Here is a 16,815-nt window from a genome sequence, read left to right as displayed (position 1 = left end):
AGTTTAACATTTGTGGTTACATAATACTGTCAGACAGTGGCACTGGGGTTAATGCTGCTCCTCACGTGAGCCGATATCACACAAGAAAAAAGGTTCAAGCTCAGATTTGCATGTAACTGAGATACACCTCTGTTTTGTGACTAGCGCTTAAGCCTGTAGTTACGTCTGAGGTCCGAATACTAATGTGCACGATTTCAGTTTTAAATCGTGCACAAGGTCAACAATCAGCATGTTAAATTCCTGCAGTGGCTTGAACACTGGCAAGCTTAAAATTAATTTAATCGAGTGTTTAATTCAGCAATTTATTAAAGTGTGTAATGGACCACCGGTGTGTAACAAAGAGCGTGTGTGTGTGTGATGCGTAGCCAAAATAAACTGCAGGCCTGGCACTGTGTGTGTGTTTAGACTTGCTCATATTGTTGCCATTTTTGTTTAAGTATGAGCATAAATTACCACAGTCTGGCTGAGGGAGCTCACCCCACACTCGTTTCTCTACCATTCCTCCACCATCCGTCCATCCAGCTCGGAGATAAAAGATTTACAGCGCCATTCTGTTTTTCTTTTTTCTTTTTCCCCGCCATGTTTGGGGTCAGATCCCATATGGAGCGAGAAGCGTGGAATGTGCTGGCCTCGCTTTCCCCTCGAGTCTTCACGCTGACGGTTCACATTTCGCTTTCCATTGTGCTGCATGTGCAGCTTTTCCAAATCCACCTCACACACACACACACATGCAGAAGAAGCACCTTCTCCCCAGTGTTTGTCTTAAAAGTTCATGTTCTCACGAAAATGTTGAAACACACCTTGTGGTTTCCGTCGTCCCGTTTCCCCCAGACCCGAGCGTACATTCTTGCTGTGGGAAACCAGAACACACACTGCACTCCGGCTCACTAGCTAACACGCAGGGACCGATGTGACGTTTCAATGCTACAACAACTTTAATAATTTACTGCACTTTACTGTTTATTGTCACTATATTGTTCTGTATCGCAGGTCTTGACCAGGATTTTAGAAAGCACACTGTAACACTTCAAATCATTGAAAACAGCTAAAACATACATCATTCACTATGTATTACTTTTAATACTTTTAGACATAGCCAATGCACTGAAATACTGAGGATGGAGATTTTCAATGAGGTGGATGGAGAAAATGTGATTTTTTTTAAAAAAGGAAATGTAACGATAGGTGTGGACAAAGCTTTAGATGTGTAATTATTTTCACTCTGGCGCATCAAACCACAGACAATTAGATGCCATGTTGGAAAAATACCTCAGTGACAATTATCCAATAAAAAAATTTAAAAAACTAGTTTAAAACTCACATTATTATTCAAGTTTTCCATGAAGGAAGAAACCAATTTTGTCTTAGTACTTACACTCCTATTAAGCATTAATAATTTAAACTAATATGAGTACGGAGATATGGATTTACCAGCAGCTGGCAGTTCACCAGAGAAATCAAACCAATTACAACGGCGCTAATGAATCTGTAAATGTTCTGAAAGAGTGTTGAAATTGCAAAGGGACCAAAAAGCCCCCACATATAAGAGCATATAAGACATTAAGAGCTTTTACAACAGGTTGTCTTGAGGCAGGGCTTTTTAAAGCAACTATGGAGATGTCCAGAGTTACAGTGATGTGTTTCATATAGTTTGAAATCACTCAGGAAATTTCATATTTCCCATGAAAACTCGTACTTTTATTCATCAAATAAGTTGCAAAGTGAATAGAAAATATAGGTTTCTTCCTCATATCATCTCAGGGGTTTTTCCTCGCCACTGTCGCTTGTCGATTTATATCCTGAGTTTATATAGTTCTGTAAAGCTGCTTTGTGACAATGTCCATTGCTAAAAGAGCTACACAAATAAAATTGAATTGAAAAATTGGAGAGTCAGAGAAAATAAGAAGAGCGAGAGAGAGAGAGAAACAGCGGAATACAGAGCGACAGAGCTTGCTGAATATTAGCAATGAAACCATAAATAATATATTTTTAGCAAACGATGTCGATTAAAATAGTAAAATATAAGTATTGGTAAAGTTTTGATAAAATAAAGTATGCTACTGTCACAAGTACATAAAGCGTTAATGTAAGGCTCGAAGGGTTAAAGCCAGACATCAGTCATTTAATACAGACGGAGTCAAACGTTTTCTCTATGAGGTCTGCTTCACAGTTTCTTGAGAACCTCCACCGACCAAACAAAAACAAACTTCGATGTCAATATTTAAACTACTGCAGCATTTATATGTATAAATATATATATATATATATATATATATATATATATATATACATACATACATACATACATATACCTATACAGTACTGTGCAAAAGTCTTGGCACGGCCCCCCCCCCCCCCCCTTTTTTTTTTAGTACAAACTTTGTTATAGATGTTTATTTTCTGATTTCTAAATTATTGATTCAGTACAAAAACATTTTAGATTCCAAACATTAGTTTTCCAGCACAAAATGAAATGTTACAGAAAAATGTTTGTTTGTCAGTAAAGAAAGCAGCAGATTCCATAAGAGACACTTTTCAGATAAAAACATAATGAAGGCTGCTGGGTTTCGCTGCAGAAATAAGAAGCGAGTCGACAGTCAAAGTCTCCAGAAGAACTGTGGCTGCTTCTGCAAGATGCTCAGTAACACTTCCAGCTCATTTCCTTATAAAACTGCACACACTGCACCTCAGATACTGCTTTATTTATTTAAAGTGAAGGATCGTCACATTAAATACTGACTTTGTTTCATTTATTACTGTTTACTGCTCTTTATAGGATTTTTTAATGTAGAAACATTTAATTTCATTATTTTTGAAGGCGTCTTTGCCCTACAGCATTTCGTTGCATGTGCCTAAGACTTTTGCACAGAACTGTATATAAAACTGGCCAAGGGCTTGAATTTCTGTTATTAACTGGCTAATAAAATAAACTACAATTTAAAAAAAAAGTTTCTATGATAAAGTAATTTAAATACTTATTTTTGTGCTACTTTGCGTGTTATTTATCTGAGCACCCGCCCACCCCGGCCATCCCGTTATTCCGCTGTACGCCTCACAGTATGAATACTTCTAGCGATATCTAACTATTAGCTGAGTTCCATCTTACTGGGTTTTAAACAAAAAATACCCTTTACGGTGCTGAGCTGCATGTACAGATCGCATTCTTCTAAGCTACTGAAGCAGCTTAGAAGAATGCGGTAATTGGTGTAATTAAGTAAGAATGCAGTAATGTTCTCCACCCCGAATGCTCAGCTTTATATCATCATCATCATCATCATCATCATTAAATCTGACAAGTGCTCACAAAAAATCATCAAAGCTAGCTCGTTTGCTTTAGAAATAGTTTTTAATCCAGTTTTAACACCAGAATGGCTCAGATATTAGATTCAGTCAAGTTTTTTTCCATCACAGCCTAAAAGTTCTCTTTGGCAGCGTAGCTAGCAGGCGGGTAGGGTGTGCATGTCGGTGTGTGCATGTCGGTGTGTGAATGTCGGTGTGTGTTCTTGTGAGAGTACTTTTAATTTTGATTGTTATATGGTGCATATTTAAAAGCTTACTAACCCTGTATTCACACTAGCAGGTGACAAGACACTTGCGTTGCTTGTAGTTTATCTCTAGCGGGTGTGTAGTGATCACTATTGTCGTCGCTTGTTTTGCGGGTTTTTTTTCCCTTGATAAGAAATGGTAGTAGCTATATATATATATATATATATCTTCTAAAGTTAACTAGTTAAACAATGCACTAAGTGCAAAAATCGGTTGTTTGATTTTTGAGTCATGTGCTCGGTTTCTTAATATCTTCATTCTCGTTGCTTTTGAGATTAGTAAAGTAAGCTAACTGTTGTAGCTACTAGTAGAGGCACCAATGATCTCCGCTACTTCCTTCTCAGCATTATTTTTATTTCGTAATGTCCTTATACACATTTAATGAGAGGTTGCATATGGCAAGATGAAACCATGGTTGTAAGTTTTTTTTAAATAGTAAATGGGAACTAATTGCAGGTAGTAACTAAAGTTTTGGATTTGTTGCTTTACTGCATCGTACCTCATCTGCACGGAATTGAGAAAATCTCTATTCAAATGTCACTGAAATTGCGGCTCCGTGTCATCTTAATTTTACAATTAACAGTAAATTATTCTGTTTTTCTCCTAAAATATGTTCTTCTTTTCCTGCACAGGTCATTAAGGCTGGCGTGGATACGACCTGTAAGTGCCACGGCGTGTCAGGCTCGTGCACGGTGCAGACGTGTTGGCGTCAGCTGGCGCCGTTCCACAAAATCGGCATGGTGCTGAAGCAGCGCTACGAGACCGCACTCAAGGTAGCCAGCGCCACCAACCAGGCGAAAGGTGAGGGCGAGCTGCCCCACACACCACCTCGCACCCGAGCCGAGCCTTTCTCACGCACCTCTGACCTGCTACACATCGAGGACTCGCCCAACTTCTGCCAGGCCAGCATGTACTCGGCAGGGACGGCAGCACGGAAGTGCCACAAGGACAAGAACTGCGACGCCATCTGCTGTGGGCGTGGCCATAACACACAGAGCCGCGTGCTGACCCGGCCGTGCCAATGCCAGGTGCGCTGGTGCTGCTACGTTGAGTGCAAGCAGTGCACGCAAAAAGAGGAAGTGTATACTTGCAAGGGGTAAAAAAATAAAAAATAAAAACAATACTCCATCAACAATACTACATGGACAACGAGGGTTTCTGAGCCTGACTGGAAAAGTGACGGACGGTCGTACACTTTGGGACCAAAAAAGAAAGAAAAAAAAAAACAATAATTTCTCTCTTCTGACTCGAATGGAGGGATTTTAACATTTTTGGAGAAAATAATTTGCAGGGACTTTTTTCCTTCGACGCTCCGGAAACCTTCAGAAAATTAACCAGGAGAGAAAAGGTGGTCCACAATCTCATACTTCATGAGAACATATATGTGTGTATGTATGTGTGTATGTGTGTGTGTGTGTGTGTGTGTTTGCATGCTAGCATTATAAAATAAGAAACAATAACGACAGGGGTGTGAGATTTGTTCGAGAAGCACATACCTTCTTCACCCACACTACAGTGTGTATATGCACCATGTACATAGGTTAAATTGTATTATAATTATTTTATATATAAATATATAGATATATATTCACACCACTTATCACAAATATGTAAAAAGAAAAAAAATAATAATAATAACCACTAAGCACACCAGTGTGCTCTTGTTCACTTCGAATTTCTTAGATTTCTTTTGACAAGGCCCTTTAGAACCAAAGCAGAAACGTGACATTGCTTCAGGGGACAAATTATAAATTTTATAAATTTTATAAATTCCCATATCATATTTCCTTCTTCTTTTCTATGTTGACGTGATATAAACTTTTATATCTTCAAAAATTAAATGTACAAGTTCCCCTTACACTAAATGTAGTCAGCCAGCCTGCACTGTTAACCAGGTAGCTATAAGCCTCTAACAGTTGTTAGCATCATCAATCATCGTCACTTTAGAAAACTACAAAAAAAGTTAACACACCGAACACATCTCAGCTGACTGACTACATTTGGGGTAACAGTGACACTGGGGACGTTTAATTTCTGTCCAAAATAATCACTTTAAAATGTTTTTTTAACTTAGCAATGATTACTATTCAGGGAATCTTCTGTAAAACCACTAATCACGTGATCCATCGTAACGAATTCACTGCAGACTCGTTGCTCTGGAAGCAATCTGACAGTTTTCACGAGAGCCTGAATAGACGGCGCTTCCGACCCCCGACACAGAAAGCTATGTCCCAAACGCTAGCGTGCGCTAAACGAACACGGGCGTTGGTTTCATTTATATTCCAATGTAATGACGATGACGAGCTAATAGCTAATGACTGAGGATGATTTAGCTAGCTAGCAATTAGCTGCAGAAACAAGATCGTCAGGAACATCATTTCCCTCAGATGTGTTGGAAATAAAGTTTAAAAAAGATAATGATGATTATAATAATACACTTAGCAGATACAGCTAACTCTAAAGTCATAACCACGATGTATTTGAATATATTACTCACCTGAATGTGAATGTTCCAGTGTTTGGGACAGAGCTTCAAAATGGCCGTTTTGAAGGCAAAAGAACGCTAGCGTCTTCAAAAGAACACTAGTGTTTGGGACGAAGTCTTTAGCAAGAACACTAGCGTTTGGGACGAAGTCTTTAGCAAGAACACTAGCGTTTGGGACGAAACCTTTATTGGTAACATGAAAAAATGTGTCTTTTAACAAAATCTCCTACTGACATCTTTTAAAAAGGAAAAAAATGTACATTTATAACTTGCTGAACATGTACCGTTTAGGCATGTGCCAAATTAAATTTAGCTATATAATACAGCTAGCTAACTAACTAGCTAGCCCTAGCTAGCAAATGTGTTGTGTTAGCTAGCTAAATGTAATCGTAGAAACGACATGAAACAGATTCCAAATACATTTAGTATAAGATCAAACCTATTAGTGACACATGCCTAGTAAATCAGTTTATTAGCTACGTGTTAGTAATGAGTTGTGAAAATTCCGTTAAAGATCTAAACGTCAGATCCACACACACACACACACACCCTGATAATGCAGTGGCTGCACACATTGATATTTTTGACAAGTCAGAATTCTATACGATGTAAATATACTGTAAATGCTTTATATAGAACTGCCTATGACAAACTGCGTGCGCTCACACAACTATATATATATATATATATATATATATCACATATTTTTAATTATTATTTTTTATTTTTTTGTTTCAGTATGATTGAACTACTGAATGAGAGACCCCAATTAGCGAAACAGCACAGTTAGCGCACTGAAGCTTTCCCAGTATTTAAGGATGTGTATTTATGAACGTATATCTGGCTAAATAAAGTTGTAAATAGTTTACGGTTATGTTCCTGTGGTGTAAAGCCGAGGGTGGGTGAGGCACATGCGCGGAGATTCCACTGCGAAACTAACATTCAGAAGAGAGAAATCGCTAATAACGTGGCTACGCTAGGCTAGTGTGGCTGATGTGTGTTAGCCACACACACACATTTTTTTAGCCAAAAAAAAAAAAAAAAATCAAAAATAATGTAGCTTTGCTAGCATGACTTACCGTGCACACACTTTCTTTTTCCCTCTCCGATTTTTCTGTTGTTTTCTTTCATTGCTGTTTTAACTGATATGCTAGTTCACAGTAGCATAGTTGCATTAGCTTAGCGTCTGTTTATTCGTATGAGATTCATAAGCAAACTTGACGGTGGCTTATAAGTAAAAGCGCTAAAACATAGCCATGATAGCTTTGAGTTTGCTCATGAATCTTGGTTAAATGAAAAGTTTTAGATTCCAGGGGGAAAAAATTAGATGTGTTCTGACTTTCTGGGTGTGTGTGTGTGTGTGTGTGTGTGTGTCACATCATTTTTGAGCTGAATTCCAGACAGTTTTGCGAGGAGGACGCATGCTAATTAAAGCCAACCTCACACGCTACATGCAAACCATAATCGCAAACTGGAGGACGTTGGTGTGCATTCCTCTACACCACAGCTGCACAAAACACACGTTAGCATTCGCTAAATGGCCTCCTGCACACACACACACACACACACACACATTCACAAACATTGAAAAAAAATGACTAATGTTGCTAATTAGCACAGCCGCTAGGCACTTTCCCTCCAGGATAAAGCAGCAGCCGCGTTTCATTTTATCAGCAACAAAACACGTGATTAGCGTGATGCTAACGTTGTGTTTCATGTCTTTCAATTTTTAATCTGTAAAGAAACTCTATTTTGTAGGGAAAATTTAAAGACGAATTATAAATTATTTTTGAAATATTTTATGAGCATGTGTACATTTTGTACAGATGAAATTTTGTATCGCGTCTTTTGTACCTATTATGGGTGGTTTTGGTGGGTTTTTTCTTTCTTATTTTTGGGGAAGCCGTGTGTGTGTGTATGTGTGTATGTGTGTGTGTGTGTGTTTAAATTCAGCGTTCGATAAATCAGCATAATGCCATTAAATGATGATAACTGTGCTGTGAACAGTGATTGGACCCCTTAGGTGTGTATCACCGCTATAGGGACATATCATATAGGGGACCGAATAAATAACAAATACAAGTTTAGTAATCATGCATGCGTTCACATTTCTACCCATGTAGCAGATTTAGCTGTATAGCATTAATCTTAAAGATTAACTGTAGATTTAAACCGTCTCAGTCCAGTACAAATAAGTGTTTTTATTCCATCAGTTAACAAAAATTATAATCTGTCGTTCTCTTTGGCTGCTAGCATTGCTAAAGTGCCTCTCTCTCTCAGCCAATGAGACTGATATTAGCAAAACATGTTTGTTTAAGTTTGTTTAAGTAGAAACATCGGTTAATAAGTGATGGAGAGAAATCAGCACTTGTTAGTGCACTTAGCTAGTCCCCTAGATACGTGCCCTAGCTCAGAGGGGTCCAGTCACTGTGCTGTTCTCTCAGTTTGTGTTCAGTGATTAGTGCAATGCCACAGCTTTGTTTTCCCAGTAAACTGTCTCTCTGGGGCAGTGGTGTGTTTCACTATCCACTCTGTCGTGTCTTATTATGGGATGCTCAGATGATTTCCCTCTACCTCATGTGTATAGCCTGTAGGTATAAACTGATCATGCGTGACTGGTAAGAATGTATTTAAGTTATTTAACATCTTTGTATAACAAAGGCAAGAAAATCTGAAAATATTAAATGGATTTTTAAAGAACTTTCCCTGATGTGATGGCTTTTATTCCACCTTAAAAACTTTTTTTTTTAGCCAAAAAACAGATGCAGGATTGAAAAAAACCCAGATAATAACCCAAAGTTCAGATAATACATCATTCTTCTCCTTTCATTCTTTTTCCTTAAGCTTTTTCACTTTACAGTTGCCATAGCAACAACTAGCAGTATATTAATCTTCACTAGCAAACACGAGAGACGGAGACTGGACCATTTGGGGACAAAGATTGGATCAAGGACAGAGAAAGACTAGGACTAAAAACAGAGATTTAAAAAAAGGACAGAGACTGGGATTAGACCAGAGACACAAATTGGACCAAGATTGAGGACAAAGACAGATTAGACCAGGGGCAGAGACACAAACTGGACCAGGATTGAGGACAAAGACAGATTGGACCAGGGGAAGAGACAGGATCTGTAGCTAAAACAGAGACAAAGACAAGAACTGGACAAGGATCTGAGATATGGAAACGCACTGGATTTGAGACAGAATCAGAGATGAGAATCGGATCAGAGAAAAAAAAACACAGGACTAAGAGGACTTGATAGGGGACAGGATTAGGAGAAGTGAGATTGGATACCCATATTAGGTTATCTATATACACAGGTGGGCGGCACGGTGGTACAGCCTCCCAGAAACATTCAGGTAGGTGGATTGGCCGAGATAAAATTGCCCCTAGGTGTGAATTAGCGTATGATCCCATTCGGGGTGTATTCCCAGCGTTCCTGAGAGAGGCTTCAGATCCAACACCACCCTGATCCGAATTAATATAAGCAGGTAACACACAGGTTAACCTGCAGGCATTATGGGATGGAATTTCACAGCGGCATCAGAAGGGTTTGTCATTTCCTGCATTCTCATGTTTCTTTCCTCAACATCTCACGCGACTGCAAAGCAAAATACAATCCAAAACGGAGGAAAAGAGCAAAAGGAAGTGTTTGTCTGTCATTTCAATCTTCCTGTTTTGTACCACAGGTTAGTTAAAAGTAGGAAACAGCTGTGTTAGATCAGAGATGTGTTACATCCGAGGAGACATTCTAAATATAACAGAAAGGCGGAAATTTTACTCCAGAATAAACGCTGAAGATCCACGAATCAGTGTTTAGGCTACATCCCAAATCCCAAAACAGGTGTGGATCAGGGTGGCGTATAAAGACAGACAAAGCACTATAACTTGTGCTACTGTAGATTATAGAGTAGCTAGCTAACGGGCTATTTAGCAGCTAGTGTATAAAATAAATCAGGACACTGACATAGGACACAGTGACACTAAACACATCTGACCTGTAGATCTGTGTTCTACATAACATTGCTTTCACTTTATTTCTTTATGTACTCATCTGAATGGCATTTTAATAAACCCAGTCGCTTCTCCCAGTGCATTATGGGTAATGCACGATGTAAAGAGGCGATTACACTTTGGGACTGTTAGACAGCACAGTGCTGAGGAGTGAACAGAGCTCATGGTTCACAGGGTTGAAATGGAGGAAAAACTGGCTTTAAAATATAATAACCTTCCTGTTATTGGACATTATTATTATTATTTTCATTATTAGGCTGATGCAGTAGTCCAAGAATGTGTGTCTGTGTATGTGTGTGTACGTCAGTGTGTGTGTGTGTGTGTGTGTGTTGACTCAGAGGTCGTGTGGTTTTGCCAAAACATGACGGCAAATCCCTGTACACACTCAGAGATGGAGGTTCAGGCCCTCTGACAGATGTGTGTGGAACAGACTGGTCACATTTCACAATTATTACACTCAAATATAAAATATAAAATATAAAGATCCACCTAACATGGCTAACCATTGGGAAAAAACAAATAATAATAATAATAATAATAATAATAGTAACATGAGGAAGCTGGAAGAGCTTGAACTGGAAACTGGAAGGAGCTTAAAACCTTGCTTGGTCCAGTTTTTATTTATTGTTGATACTTTACCATCATGGCCAGAGTTTTCCCAGCATGCTTTGTTCCACCTTTTTTTCCCTTGTGGCTTAATGCTGAATTCATGTCAAATGAGAATAACCATAACTTCATCTACTGACTGGGAAATGTCCACATTTTGAGACTGGCTCCTCTGAAGGTTTTTCCTCATGTCGTCTCCTTGGCACCTTCATGAGTCAGAATGCTGTTAAACATCAGGTACGTAGATACAGTGAACACAGCTACACTAATGCTAGCTAATGTTACTGAAAGACTATAACCACTATTTTTACCTTGGCATGAGATCCTTCACGCTGGAATATTGGAGGTTTCATGGGTTCTTCAGGTCTCCCACGTGAGATGACTGGCGTACAGATACAGCTAGAAGTACGGTGTACAGGGGTGGACAAACCGGTAGTCCAGGTGCTCAGAACTATCAATTTATAATCCTGAACAACTAGACTATATCTTCCTAAATCATGGTGGACTTCCACCATGAAGTTTCAATATCGTGTTCTCGATTTTAACTGGCTTAACTTAAGCAAGCTTCACATTTGCCACATCAACTACAAATCTATAAAGCAGGTAGGAGTAATAGTGCTAGGATTAGCTTCAAAACGACTGTACTATACTTAATGAAACTGAACTTGTGTGATGGCGAGTTAACTATTCCGCTTAGCCGTTTCTTACTCAAACTTACCTGATGATGATGACATTTTTAGGTAGTTTGTTAAATATCCGGCTTCAGAGATCGTACAACGGATCAGCAACACTTTCACTAATTTATTCAAATAATGCAAGAATGAAACTCCATTAAGAAAGAAAAGCTTGAGTACAGGATTAATTGTAGGATTGTGCGATCATTACTTTTACAAAAATCAGTGGAAAATAAAGTTTTAAATGCTCTGGAAGAACATGTTGAGTTGGATATTTCACAGACTAGTGACTACAGTGATGCAATGATGATGAGGGAACAGCACCACAGCCATGAAGTATTCACAAAGAGCAAGTAAAAGCAGCGCTTTCTTCAGGCATAACCAATTTTAGGATGGAAATAATTAGAGAACACATTGAGAGCAGACTACATAAAGAATCTGAAGCACCTGAAAACACTATAATGATGAAAGAAACACCATTTGGCAGAGGCATCAATGCCATGTTGAAAAAGATACTTAAGCTCTGTTTGTTTTTCCCCCAGATACAAAGATGGCCTACCAGACAGTGTACGTCGACTACCTGATTTGGAAAGCTGGAGCAATGCAGATTACGATATTCATCTGTAACTGGTCCATTCCTGAGTGGTGAATAAACTCAAGGAAAAATCGATTCGGGGAAAAAAAAAAAAAAAACATAAAGCAGGGTAACAACACAGAACAAACGCTGGCACGGTCACAGTTATTGAGCTAACCGTTTTCCAGCAACTTTATTGTTCACGATTTGTGACGCCCACGCTGCTCGGAAGAGAAGAGAAAGAAAAAAATAGAGAAAGAGAAAGAAAAAATACACACTGACACTAATCACTTCTAGTTACACTTTTTAAACACTCTGTTTAACGTCTTTCTGTCTGTTCTGCGTGTAAGCGCGTAACATTTTAACAACGGGGTTCACCGTTTCGCCGTGACCCTGTCTCGAGTGAGTACAGAGTGGTGTAATGTGTAATGCAGCAACGTTTTCACAGCTGCTAGCGAACAGGAAGCGGCCGCGTAAAGATTAAAAAAAACAAAACAGTATTAATAAAATAAAAGCGTGTTTCCTGTGGAGGTGAGATAATCTGTCTCAGAGTTAAACCCAAACCACCACACGCTGAACACAGCACTAATACACAACTAATATAACATTCACACACACACACACACACACACACACACACACACAAGTGTTAGTATTTAAGGTTTAAATGTCCCACTTTAAACAGCTTAAACGTAAAGTGTTTAATATGAGATGTTAGTTCAGATGTGGTCATGCTGTCCTGACAATGTGAATACGGTCCTCTGTACCCCTGAACTCTGAGACGTCTCCTTTTCATTCTGGCACACGCTGAGCCACTACCGTCGTCAAATGATCCTCCAGAGGCCCCCTGTTCCCAGACCTCACCACTGCCTCCATCGCCTACAGAGTGTGTCCTCATCTGTCCCGTCTGCTCGGATTCTTAACACACACACGCATTCACGTCCTGAATCAGTGCCCCGAAAATCAAAATTGGGGTTTCGGAGCTTTTTGCACGTCACTTTTTTGCTCGTACAGTGTGACAAGTAATAATAATCCGAAGTATTTGAAGATACCATAGTTCCATCCTCTTCTTAATTGACTCTTGCTTCAAAGGGCTACAAATGTCCAAGCTAGATGAGCTTGTAGCAAAACTATCAGAAGTGAGTTATTTTACAAGTTCCTGCATTCCTTTATGTTGAAATAAACTGGCAAATTTTCTTTGCGCTCGTAAGCGATCCTCCTTCACGAGGCGACTTGAAGCAATATTCTGCATAGATAGATAGATAAATAGATAGATAGATAGATAGATAGATAGATAGATAGATAGATAGACTGAAACCTGTGTTACTGGGTTGGGTGATTGTCCTACTGCATATTTATCACATCGTTACACCGCGACTCCCAGCTCTCTTTCGGGTGGTAAAAACCCATTTGGAAAGAGTGATGAGACCGAATGGAGAGCTGTTCCTCTACAGCTGGTTGTAATTGCTGTTAAGTACCTGCGCTCGCTCCCACTCGTCCCTCACAACCTGGAAAAACAAGTGAGCTCAGGAGGATTCAAAAAACAGGGAATAAAATAAGCAAGGCAGGTGGAGGGAAGTGCTGCGTAAACTGTGGCAAAAAATCAACACCAACACAAATACGGCACAGAGAACGAGGGTAAAGGGGGAACGAGTCATTTTAGATGGACTGATCTGAAAGCCATTTTATCGTGTCTGATTTGAGTCAAATGTTGGTAAAAGAACTTATTTGGGACAAGGCTCATCCAAGGCTCAAGGCTCAAACTACACGTATGTCTGTTCTGTATTTTTATTTACCCATCAATAGAATCTGTCACTCTATAAAGCATATACAAAAAATTATTTATAGGTCATATACAGCAACCCAGGTCAAAGTTTTCCTTCAGGAAGAACATAATAATAATAATAATAATAAATAAACACATTACTCTATAAATAACAAACACAACATGTGGTTTCTTCATTACTGCTGAATATCGGTGGTCCCACAGAGGCAACGGCCACATCACAGGCCCCCGGTTTTTGGCACGTTGTGTCTGTTTTGCATTTAAGAGGTGCAGGCTTAGCAACATTTTATTCATAAATAATTGTCCCCACTGCAGCACTGTCTCAGAGGGGAAGCTGTAAATACTTAAACACACACATATGGTATGAACACAGTGTCCATCTGCTAGAGATGGACAGAATTTAAAAAAGGAGGAGATTCTCCTGGTATTTTGGTTCAAGAATAACATAAAAACCTTCCTGTGTGACTTCCTGATTGCCTCAACAGTTGCTCCAATCTTCAACACACATTTCCACCCACTTCAATCCCTCAACCTGTGGTCCTGGCCACTGCAGTACCTCAGCCCACATTTGCAGTCTCCCAACCCATTATCCTGGTCACTGCAGTACCTCAGATCATATTCCTAGCCACTCCTCTCTCTAGCCACTCCAGTTCCTCAATCTACAGTCCAAGCTACTTCAGTCCATCAAACAGCACTCAAGTAACTTCAATCCCTGAACCTCGGTTCCCGACCACTCCAGTCCCTCAACCAATGATCCCAGCCACATCAGTCCCTCAACTAATGATCTCACCTACTCCAGTCCCCCAGACAATCATCCTGGCCAGACCAAACCCTTAATTCACTGCCCTGGCCACTCCCATGCCATGGTCCCAGCAGCTGAAGTCCTGCTACCAAGCTCTGAGGACTTTGTTTTCTGCCGTGCCCTGTCTCCAAGCTCCATATTATAGTAAATAAAGTATGTACTATTTAGCCTACAGACATGCCAGAGAAAGTGGTTGGCACAGCACAGCTTCCAAGAGATGAGGCAGAATCTATAAAGGAGAGAATATGGACATCTCTGGACAAAGAGTCCAGCCTGGAGCCAGCTACAGTAACAGCTGCAGCTACTGATGCCATCTCGATCTCAGCTGCTCTGACCACAAAGGCATCTGAATCATTTACCCCAATGGATGATCCCAATGGATCCTCAAGTTTGGTGACTACTTGTCTTGCCTCAATAGCCTCCACTGCTGATGGAGGTATCTCTGGTTCCTGCTCCTGCTCTTGCCTATACAGACATCTCAGTTATCCTACCTGATTTTGTTTAGGTGTAGGTACTAGCCTATGCTACAATGCACACCTAATGCCTAGTTTTAACAACTCAAGGCTTGATATGGAGGATGAGGATCTATTTTTTTCCTCAGCCAATAGGAAATAACATTATTGTTATGTCATAAACACTTCTGGAGAGTGTTTTAAGGTTTATTTAGATTTTGTTTTCAAACTGCTTTAAAGCAGCTGCAAAGAAAAAAAAATGGGATTGGCATTTAGGGGCACAGTCTGAAAATTTTCTGTGTATCCCTAATAAATTTACACTATATGGCCATCACACCCATACGTGGGCTTTCTCTAAACTGTTCCCACAAAAGCAGAAGCACACAATGCTGCCTGACATCAGCACCTGACCTCACTAATGCTATTGTGACTCATTAAGAGACAAATCCCCACAGCCACGCTCCAACATCTAGTGGAAAGCCTTCCCAGAAGAGTGGAGCTCATTATCACAGCAAACACACGGGGAATAAATCTGGAATGGGATGTTTTGCAAGCACTTATGGGTGTGATGGTCAGGGGTGCACATACTTTTGGACATATACTGTATTGAATTGATGTTAACTATATACTTGAATAATGTTAGCTAAGTGGATCACACACAGATAGATTTTATTTCACATTAATGAAGTCAAACCCGTGACAGAAAGCGAGGAGCCGCATCAGAGGATCTTTCAAGCAGGAAAATCGAGAGCGTCAGATGAAACATTCTTAATGTTAGATAGGGGAGAATGGAGCAGGGATTCCAGAGGGTCAGTTAATATTGAAGAGTTAAATCACCTACACAACTGTCACTCCTTCCTGATTCATATTTAGACTGGATCATTTGGGAAGGGAGCAAAAAAAGGAGGCTCCGTTGGCATATTTTTGAGTCGTCACTTGCAGCAGTGTATGCTTCTGTTAAAATGCAGAGCTCCTGCGCAAAATGTATGAAGGTTCGCAGGTCTGTAGATTTCTGCCGTGCAAAATTTTTGTGTGTCTTTTACATAAATAATGGGATTGCTAAGAAAAATATAGTGCACATCATCTCAAGCCTCGTCCATAAATCTCTGATCCTTCGCTCACAAGGGAACAGGGGAGGATAAGATACTCCAGAGCTCAGGATGGAGCTGAGAGGTGTTTGTGCCTGCACAGACGAAGAACAAGATGAAGGTGGACCACCCAGGACTGAATCACTCACTCACTCACTCACTCACACACACACACTCGACCAAACAAACAGATTTAGATGCTTTAGATGCCACATCACTTGGTCGTGACACTCACAATAACAATCAGTGTGAAAATCAGAAGGTGGTGTACAATAATATTATGAGAACTATTCGCTTCGGTCCAGCGTGGACGTGTACGCACATGTCCGTGCTGCCACGCTTTATCGGCCAAAAGCGTTCGTAGTTCAGGCTGAACTATTTTTATTAGGGTTTTTTTTTCTTTGGGGATGTGTGGGTGATGAGAGTGGCGTATGTCTGTCTGGATCAGGACGTTACACATGCTGCAGCTGTTTCTTGGATTAGAGAGTGTGATTAAAAGCTCAGGATTCACGGCACCGCCGCTCATACCACACCATGCTGGAGCCAAACACACACACACACACACACACACACACACACACACACATGCACTCAGATAAACACAGATACACATGACACTATCGCACAGGCTGCAAAACTGATTTATTAAGGCATCACTGGATGGGACAAAGGTGCTGAGAAACAAGAGTTATCATCATTCTGATTATATTCTACAACACTTAGATCCTGACATACAGTATAACTCGACTGGTTGAAAAGTTTTATTTCAGAACAGCGTCAGTTGTTC

General features: G+C 39.9%; 1 protein-coding gene across 1 annotated transcript in view; it reads left to right on the top strand.

The window, feature by feature from the left end:
* The window catches only part of wnt9a (wingless-type MMTV integration site family, member 9A), a 28,353-nt gene extending 19,642 nt beyond the window's left edge, over window positions 1-8,711 (top strand). The window contains exon 4 of the mRNA XM_026910264.3: window positions 4,179-8,711. Coding sequence (XP_026766065.1) covers window positions 4,179-4,646 — 468 coding nt within the window. The 3' untranslated portion in view covers window positions 4,647-8,711. The remainder of the gene's footprint in view (window positions 1-4,178) is intronic.
* The last annotated feature ends 8,104 nt before the right edge of the window (window positions 8,712-16,815 follow it).

The sequence above is a fragment of the Pangasianodon hypophthalmus genome, chromosome 4 (genome assembly GCF_027358585.1).
Source record: "Pangasianodon hypophthalmus isolate fPanHyp1 chromosome 4, fPanHyp1.pri, whole genome shotgun sequence".
Classification (NCBI taxonomy): Eukaryota; Metazoa; Chordata; class Actinopteri; order Siluriformes; family Pangasiidae; genus Pangasianodon; species Pangasianodon hypophthalmus.
This window is presented reverse-complemented; position numbering and strand designations above follow the sequence as displayed.